General features: G+C 41.9%; 2 protein-coding genes across 2 annotated transcripts; both read right to left on the bottom strand.

The window, feature by feature from the left end:
• Nucleotides 1-26: 26 nt before the first annotated feature.
• Nucleotides 27-1,374, bottom strand: LOC108040260 (arginine kinase). The gene has a single exon (XM_017117658.1). It carries the CDS (start codon nucleotides 1,319-1,321, stop codon nucleotides 161-163), a length of 1,161 nt encoding a protein of 386 aa, XP_016973147.1. The 5' UTR covers nucleotides 1,322-1,374; the 3' UTR covers nucleotides 27-160.
• Nucleotides 1,375-4,353: 2,979 nt separating this feature from the next.
• LOC108040247 (T-box transcription factor TBX6) lies at nucleotides 4,354-8,339 on the bottom strand. The gene is made up of 5 exons (XM_017117612.1): nucleotides 8,093-8,339; nucleotides 7,400-7,565; nucleotides 5,809-6,076; nucleotides 5,604-5,741; nucleotides 4,354-5,056 (listed from the first exon to the last, which is right to left on the bottom strand). Exons 1-5 carry the CDS (start codon nucleotides 8,181-8,183, stop codon nucleotides 4,544-4,546), a joined length of 1,176 nt encoding a protein of 391 aa, XP_016973101.1. The 5' UTR covers nucleotides 8,184-8,339; the 3' UTR covers nucleotides 4,354-4,543.
• Between the last annotated feature and the right edge of the window lie 1,348 nt (nucleotides 8,340-9,687).

The following is a 9,687-nucleotide window of genomic DNA, read 5'->3' as shown; positions in this document are numbered from 1 at the left end:
GCTGGACTCATAATTTAAAGAATAGGTTAGTCTTGATTTACAGTATATTTTACAATTTGAACACGTTGATCTGAATATAAACTAGTTAACTTTTAAAGTTAATGTTGTACTTCCAAATTTAGTCAGAACTTAAAACTTATGTGCATTTAAATCACTTTGGCTAAGCACCCTTTGCCTTGCATTCGGCTTCAATGAGGCCCTTAATTCCCTCGTGCATCTCCTTGATGACCTCGTACTCGGTGAGACCCAACCTTCGCTGGTTAGATATGTCGTGCACCCCACCCACTGCTTCCGTGTGCTCCCCCGTGGTGCCGCGTATTTGGAGTCGGTACTTCTCGGCCAGCTTCTTCAGCTCCTCCGGCTGGTCCATGAGGCTGGGCAGCTTTATGTGCACCGAGGCGCGAATGGAGGTGCCCAGGTTGGTGGGACAGAAGGTCAGGAAGCCAAGGCGTTCGTCCCTGTTGAACTCGATGTGCTTGCCGAGGGCCTCCTCTCCCCACGCCATGCGGTCGTAGACTCTGCCCAGATCGCCACCCTTCTCCATCGAGATGATGCGTATGTGGTCCTCCTCGTTGCACCAGATCATGAAGTTCTTGGCGTCATTTAGGAAGATGCCCCTTCCAGCTGGCCAAAAACGAGTGGCCCCTGCGGAGTCCAAAAATCGATCGCCCGGCTTGAATAGTAAGTGGTCATCGATGAGCTTCTTCTGAAGATCTTGATCCATTCCAGTCAGTGGCATATAGATGCCCTTGTGTTCCCCGGTGAGTTTTATTAGTGCTTTACAAATCTTGCTCTCCAATTCCTTGTAAGTGTTTTCCCTTAGGCAGGGATTGAAGGGGAAGCCCTTGATGGCTCTTCCGCACCGAACCCGAGTAGATACGATGAATTGGCCGTCAGGATCTAGGTTCTCAAAGTCCCTGCCCTTGCCGAAACAAGAGGCCGGCTGCTTGTCCTCCTTCTTAAAGCCCTTGTGGTAATCCTGGATGACGGGATCGAAAAGTTCGGCGAATACCTTATAGGCCTCCGGATCCGGAGCGTAGAGACCCACGCCGGAGTCATGGTGGCACAGTCCGGAACTGATGCAGTGGATCAACGATGAGTTGAATTTCGGCGTCGTCTTTGTCTTCAGATTATCGAAGATCTTCTTGGTGAGATGCTTCTTCAGCAAAGACTTGGAATTGGACGCGGCCAACTTCTTGTAGCGCTCTTCCATTTCCTTCAGCATCTCCTTGTCCTTGTTGCTGGCATAGCGATTGATTGATAAATGTGTCCAGCGACCTAATAACCGAAGTTTAAGCCGGGCTTGTGGATGTAACAGCATTTCTAAAGAGCTAATATTCGAATGTGCCAAACCAGGGTGACCGAAGGTTTAAAGTTACATTTTACCAAAGGGCTACTAACGAAAACCAAAGAACGTATATAAATTTACGACTAAAATATGGCCAACGGGTTGAAAACTTCGACTTTAGCCATTTATAGAAAATAGATATATAAAAGCACTGATAAATGTTTAGCTATGCCTCACTCCATGGTGTGGAACTTAGTTATAGCATAGCAGAGATTTAAATGGTTGTTAGGCCACTGCTAAAGCAAAATGTCTGTAAGATAATCATAGCTGGCTCATGTTGAATAAAATTATTTTGTTCTTAAATTATTTACTGGATGAATCAAAAATTATCAAGTTGGCTTGACCACAAATTTTCCATTGATTAGTCAACGATTTTTTTCTCAGTGTAATAACTTAGCACGGTATTAAACCATTGTAAAATATATGTATAATTCGCTAAACTGTGTATAACTTGTGTGTAAAATGTATGTACGACAGTGTCGAAAGATCAATACTTAAGTTAATGATAAATCGAATTTTAATGAAGAAACTATATTTTATCTTTATTTTTGCTTTATCAGTACATGTCATAATTGTTAAATTAAAATCGCTCAAAAATAAAAGATGTGATAATAAAATTAAGAGTTTTTAAACATTTTGTTGTCGTTTTTTGAAAACTAAACTTCATAATATTTGACAATATTGCTGGATAACATTATAAATTGCAATTAAGGGCTTTAAATTATACTTATATATTATAAAATAAGGTGTTTTAAATATAACAAGTGATCACAACTCACCTCGACCTGTTCTCGTTCGCACAATTTAATTCAATGTTTGCAAGCTGTTGGCTCGTAAAACAGAGAACGCCAACATTTTTATAGCTTAAAGCTTAAATACCAAATCAAATATATTATAATTAGCAATAAAGAACAACAAAAGCAGCACTGGCAACAACAACACGCTAACATGTGGCGCAAATAAAATTCAAATTCGAACGGCAACACCTTCTCAATAAAGCATCGTTATCCTCATTATCATTATCAACAGCTTTGACCGCAAACCGGATTTGAATTTTGGGTATGAGTATGGACCAACCTACACAACGAAATTCATTAAGTATATTAAAACAAACGCAAATTAGAAATGCAATATGTGAGCGATGGCTATTTCCATTTTTATCTCATAATCTACGAATTTTGACGCTTTTTGCCACCGTTTTTCGAAAAGAAGCCAGCCGCGAATCAGCAAAAATAAACCAAGTATTTAAAAAACACTTCTGAAGCGCAGACGCCGACAAGATTTTATGTTTATTTGGCCCCTTTTGTTTTTGGTGAAAACGTGCAAATCCCATAATTTAATTGTTCAGCATTTCAGATGCAAATTTATGCGGCAACAAATCCAATCGAAGACGAGGAGAAACACAAAGCGCTAATACAAAACTAAGCCCAAATTAGTCAAAGCAGCTTGAAACGCGGTTTCGTGTGGCCAGTGAATTATTTCGCGCTGCCTCGGATTACATTATGCATAATCTATGCAAAGGTTTCTATGAATGGAAGGCAGATCGAACGACCTGCCTTTGAACTATACGCTTTCGGGAAGAGTGGGTCGACGTGGGGCTAGATACTCTCGGGGGTCCATCTTCTGGGTGCACTTAAAAACTTAATTAAAAATATTAAACACGAAATGTTTGGCGCCACCGTTTAGGAAGCGCTCAAAAGTGGACCGCACACATCCACGACCGCCGAGTTATCAGCTCAATTATGCAAGCTGAAAGGCAGCCGCCGGCCCACAGACAGATTTGTCGCATTTGACACGATAATGCACACAAGGAGTGACCACACCAAAGTCTCTCCATCGGCATCGGCATCGGCATCATTCTTGACCAGCTCCCACTTCGTTTTGGCCTGGCCAATGGCCATAAAAGGTGCGATAAAACGAAAATTTCACAAGACGGCAGCAGCAACACACGCACTGTACAAAATTGCTTTTAAATCGAATTAAGCAGACGAAAAATGTTTAAGTCTTAGCTATTTCAAGCTTTATTTAATATCTAAAATAGATAAATCTATTAAGAAGGATATAGTGAAGGAAAGAAAAACTTCCTTAAAAGCTTTAAATATTGTTAAGGGTGGCATCAAAAAATATAGAACATCATTCTTTTAACTACTTTTAAAATATTTCGAAATTGGAAATACAAAAGTGAACCCTCAATGTCGTTGTTAAAATTGGGAATTTGAAATGTCAAGAAAAACTATTTTTGAAAATATGTATATGTTTAAAATATGACACATTCTTGTTGTAGCTTCAAATTTTCAGATGATTTGATGCGTATCAAAAGTATTAATTAAAAATTCTTTTATTTATAATTTTTTCTCAATCAAAGAAAATATTAATAAAAAACAAAACATTGTTGCTGCTTTTAAAATTATTTATTTAAGTAGCGAACTGATCAAAATCAAAGAATTCTCCGTTAAATGTTGTTAAATTAAATATTTTAAAACATAAAAGTTTGAATCTAAAATATAAAAAGTGTAGGTCACGTTCTAATTTGCTAAATCTGTTTTAGAATTATAAATTTCCAAGGGTATTCAGTTTTTTTATGTAAGCACTTGTTTCTTGTTGAATAGAGCTGTTAACATTTTTATATTATAGTAAAAGCATAAATTATTTTTTTTCTGTGCAGGCAGCTCTGCGTCATCGTTTCATTTGGAGGACCAGGATGGAATCGCAGGGGAGTTGAGTCGGCAAAGACCAAACGGCCTGAAAGCCGTCAAATCGCTGCTCATAATGGACGCCTTATCTTTCGAGAATTGCTTTAACTACTACCGGAGTTGGATGTGTTTCAGATACGTGCGGCTCGAGAATCGACTGGTCACCATAATGGAGAGCATTAATTTGTCTTAGGCCCGCCAAAGCGGTCGCCAAACAACTTTTGGTCCAGGCAACGCGATACCGTCAAACCTGTGAAAACGGAAACGCTGAAGGTTGTCCCCCCGCACGAATAGTTTTGCATTTGCCATGGATTCGGTATATGTTTTGTTTATTCTGGCCAAAGACACTTAAAACGATTTAACAAAGTATAAGATTGCAGCTGGGTTCTTAAACGATCTTATGGGTAGTATACAGTAGTAGCTTACAAAGTATATGCACACGTTTCTCACTAATCACAACAGAAGATGGCTCCAACTTAAGTGGGCATTTGTTTAAGAGTTTTTAGTAGGCCAAAATGGCTGAAATGCTGAAGCTATTCCGCTTGGTGGAGGTCGAGGGCCGCGGAGAGGTTGTGGGTGTGCTGGAGCCAACTGGTGGTGATGCCACAGGACTAACAGGAGCTGGAGCTGGGACATATGCTGCTGGGGGCATGGCCAGAGTTTGAGGAGGAACTCCGCCGAAATAGGCTGCCGCAAAATTGGGTGGAAGTCCAAGAGCTCCACTGGGTCCATAACTCAAGGGATGTCGATGATACGGCGACAGGGATGTACCGGCACCTGGATGTGTTCCGTAGTAGGCTGGTGAAACGCTGCCCGTCGAGTCCTGCTCAAAGTCCTGGCGTTGACGCTTCGCCTGCGGAGAGTCACAGCTGCTCACACTGGAGCCATCGTCCTCCGACTCCAGACTGGAGTTTCCACTGCTGTTTAGCTTCCTCTTGCAACGCGATTGACCCGACTCACGGAATCCCTTGGCGAAAGGATTGTTGTCGATCTTCAGCTTGGTGATGCGATCGTTCTGTAAGGAAAGGAGAATTTAATAAGTAAAGTTTGAAAAAATTATATAGTCGCAGTAATATAAAATATTACATTTTTCATTTAAGAACAACAATTGAATTTTAAAGTTATCATATAAATATTTTACTGAATATTACAATCAAAAGATATAAGTAAGAAATTTGCCACACAACTGAAATAGCTGTGTTTAAAAAACGATTTTACATTGTTCCACTTTTAAAAGGGTCTGATTAAAGTCACTTTTCCAAAAGGTTTGACAATCTATGTCGAAAGATTAAAATCAAATCCAAATGTAAATCTATTAATAAAAGTGAAAAGTGATCTCTATTTTTTCTGTCTGACAGAAATTTGATCTACGAGGCGTCAGTAAGGAGCCGTCGGCTGGGAAGCACTTGAAAAGTTTGTCTCCGATCCTTGTTAGGATCATCTCAAGTGGCTGGCGAGGCGACAAATTTGGAAATGCGTCAATTAGCCGACGACCCCCGCAGTGCCTTTGTCCCCTCAAACATCCTCAATGAGGACGAGCAGTATGTTGTCCATGAACCCACCTGATAGGCCGTGACAGCTACGAACTCCGTCTCCGGGAAAACGAACGCCTGCTGAGGAGCCCAGGGAAGCTGGGTGAGCTCGCTGCTGCGGATGATGTGCAGACGTGGCTGGTACTTATGCATGCTGGCCAGGACGATCTGTAGGAGGTAATGATATCGATAAGTGACCCATCCTAAAGAATCATAGGGGACTTCCAACACTTACATGTCCGCTGCTGTCCAGAGTGTTGTTGGTTAGCTTAACCTTGTTGAAGAGCAGCGCCTGGGATTGCCAATGGGCACCGGTGGCCGGACTATCCGGATGCAGATACATGCGCTGCGGACTCTGGGGCTCGGCTCCTCCGGCCGGAACCCACTGGGATCCGGAGAACTTGTAGCGGCAGTCGCCGATGGGCACCATCTCCAGGAGGACGCAGTAGCTGGCCTCCTCCTCCAGTCCACTGAGAGAAACCCGCATCGAAGGGAACATGCGTCTGCAAAGAGGAAGCAAAGAATAGGACTTGATTAAGTGGCCTGCCACGAACTGCATATAAATCAGGGAGCGAGAGGATCGCAAAAGGAGGCGTCGCCGGGCATCTATTCTATTTCACTGTAGTTCGCCTTTGATTTGTGGCCCCGGCTAACAAGTGTGTAATTATGGACCCAAAGACGGGCAGCGGGGAGTCTGCGCAGAGCAGCGTTGCGCATCGCATCGATTTAAAACGTAACGCAAACAGATCTCGCCGGGCCAAAACAATATGCCACCGACTCATGATTAATTGTGCGGCAAATCGGTGGTTCGCTGGTTGCAAGGAGGGGGGGTGCAGAGGGGCTGTGGAGCGGGGCGATCTGGCGCCAAGCAATTAGACAAAATCTGGGAGTCGCCCTAACGGCTTCCAAGCGTCGAATGCATGTCTAATGAGCCGAGAAAGTGACTGCGATCGCGGATTAAGCCACACAGTAAACAAAAGCATTTTATATACCAAAAAATATGAAAAAATATAATTTATAAAATTTAATTTGAATTTTATATGATTACTTTTCTTTAAGCTCTATTATATAGCTTAACGAAAAGTAATCATATAAAATTCAAGTTAAATTTGAATCACCCAATATGAAATATGTAAAAAATGTATATATTAATTTTCGGTAGTTTATCACACCATGAAAAGTGTTAATAACAAGTAATTAAAATTGATATAATAATTGATATATGATTTTTAAGCATTTTTTAACCCTTTGCTTGACTTTAATATTTCTTAATATTTTTCCCCGTGTACATTTGAAACTTAAACTTCGAGTTCAGCTCATAATTATGTAAATTTGTCTCGGCTCCCGCTCGGTAGTCGCTGTTCGACAGTTCCCCTATCTGAGATGCGTTAGGGTCTGTTCGCTCCAGAGAAGGGTCAGGGCATTGTGGGCAAAGTGTGAAAAGCGCAGGTAGATCGGACCAAGCCAAACCAAACCCGATTGTCAACGCCGAGGCCGAGAGAAGAAAGAATTTTATGAGTGGACCGGCGCCAGGTCGGCGTCTTCCTCTTGTCTTCTCCTCCGCCGGCAAAACTACTATGCCGCTTCACCGCTTCACCCATGCACTGCACTTGTTGTCACTCGGAGCGAGAGCTCCTGCTGCGTTTTGAATTATGGCCAGGCGCCACATTAGGCCCGGGAAATTGGAAAAGGGACTGCAAATGGTGTAGAGGAATAGGGATTCGGGTTTGGGACAGGAGCAAATATTTACATAGGCCGTGCGACGCACTTGACTCTTGGAAAACTCGGGCTATTTGCATAGGATAATGGGTTCGCGGGAAACTTACCGGCCGCTCTTTGTGATGATCATCTCGGTGCCGATTTTATGGAACTGCTGCCACAGATCGTTGTTCTCCAACTTGGCCTCCACGCCGGGAAGGGTGGGCCGGCTGGGCAGCATCATTTGCGGCTGCTGGTGGGGCATGTTGAAAGGCAGCATCGATGGGAAGGGATCTGGAAGAAGCGGTTTGGTTAGTTCGTTAGTTTGGCATAGACTTTGGATAGTCTCAGATAAGCATATTTCTAAGCTTAATCGTTTAAGTTTGATAGGATTTGATTTTACACTAATTTCAACTTTCGGATTAATTAGTTTTAAAAGTAAAAATAAAGTCTAAAAGATTACATTTACTAACTAATAAAGTTAAAGTCATTTAATAAAGATAACTTTAAACGATTTAAATGTATCACTAAATAGTCTTGTTTTTCATCATCCACATTGTTACATTTAACCGGAGTATTAAATAAGTATGACTTGCAAGAACAAATCCACAAGAATTTAGAATTGTATGTTGCTTGAAGTTCCTAAATCAAAGCCTCTTGACTGATCTATTTTAAGCAACTGGTTAAAAGTTAAAATGCACTTTTATAATTTACTTTGCAAAACAAGATGTTAAACACTGTAATTGTATTATTTAAAACCCCTATATTTAAAAACCACAGTGCCATTTGCCGACGGCACTTGACCTCATAGAGAAACCCACCTGGAATCCGCTGCATGATCTGCTGGCGGTATATCTCGTGGGCCAGCTGCTGCTGCATCCGCATATCCATAAGCTCTTGCATGGAAAGCATTTCGAATCACTTGGTATATCACTTGGATCACTCGGTAAAAAGTCTGGGTTCTGGTGATATCTAATGTATCTGTATATCTTCACTTCACTCGCTCGTAACTGAAGATGCGCTCTGAGGTTCTTTCACGCTCGACGTTTCGCAACGAACTGATCTCGAGTTGCTCTGTTTGAGTGCTAACTCGGTGCGGGTCGCAGCCAGTTTTTCCCGATCTTCGGGAGCTACCTGCTGGAGGCAAAAACCGGTTCTGCGGCGGATCGCCTGTGATTGGCTGACTGGGGACGCCTACGCTGTGTGGCAGTAGGGTCATCCCGCTCTGGCGGAGATCGGAGGATCGGCGGAGGGCGCCATTTTGTGAGCAGGGAGCGGGAAAACGAGCTGCGTGCAGCCGAGTGGCGAAGTTAACGCTTAGCCCTGTTGATTTTCATCAGCCGCAGTGTTTTTCTGCGCCACTGCCTCGTAGCATTCCCTGTCTCCCTCTCGATCACTGTCTTAGTTGGATATATACTTGAATGTGGACATGGATGTGGATGTGGATGTGGATGTGGACGTGGATATGGCGTTGCTTGTAATTCAGAAGTGAGATTTTCCACAGCGCGCCTGTCTGCTGTCTTCAGCTGCTGCCTTTCTGCTTTTTTTCTTTTGTGTGTGTGTGTTTTTTTTTTGTTTTTGGCGCTGTCGGAAAATGTCCGTTGCCATTTCCATTGCAGCCGTCTTCCGCTTGGGCCTGTCCCTCCTCCCTCCACCTTCAACCTTCCCCCGTGTAATTAGCTGGGTTCCCTATCTTCGACATTGTCTGGCGTTTCTTGGGTATTTATGTACTTTGCTCCAGACAGGTGAAACATAAATTTTGTTGGCTTTGTTAATTGCCCGTTTTGGAATTTCGATATGCCCTCGCTATTGATTTGCCAGCCGATGCGTTGGGCTAACCCAAAAAATAAAAGGAATACCAAAGTATGTAGTTTTCGGGTCTGGCTCGAGGCCCTATTGATTAGTGCTTGTCAGCACTGGAAATTGCAGGCTAAAGTGCCTGCGGGCGGAGGTGCAAGTAGATTAAAATGCACATTCATAGTACGCACAGGAAGTATTTTAATTGCAATTTAATGAGCTATTGATCATTAACAACTCATCGGAATGAATCACACTTTTTCGCTGTTTTAATGATTGTCTCCAGGATAAACTTAAAAATAGGCTAACTATCTTACATCCTTAATGGCACTTAACTGCTCTCGTTTAGTCAACTCGAAATATGATTTGGAAAAACTGGAATATTTTTGAAAGGTTTATAATTGATTTAATTACTTTTTTGAATAACATTTAACAGTATTTTTCGATAAAGTAACTAATAGAAAGATATCTAAATGGATTCGAAATAGCGTTTTAAAATGTTTACATTTTGCTTAATAGACTCTTATGAATTTGTCTTTGTATTTTATGCTCTGTGTCCTGAAATCCATAAATAAATTTGTATAACATTATATGTATTGCAATATATATTATTTTACGA

The sequence above is a fragment of the Drosophila rhopaloa genome, unplaced genomic scaffold, assembly GCF_018152115.1.
Source record: "Drosophila rhopaloa isolate 14029-0021.01 unplaced genomic scaffold, ASM1815211v1 contig_163, whole genome shotgun sequence".
In the NCBI taxonomy this organism is placed as follows: Eukaryota; Metazoa; Arthropoda; class Insecta; order Diptera; family Drosophilidae; genus Drosophila; species Drosophila rhopaloa.
Note: the sequence above shows the minus strand (reverse complement) of the source record. Positions and strands in the feature narration are given on the sequence as shown.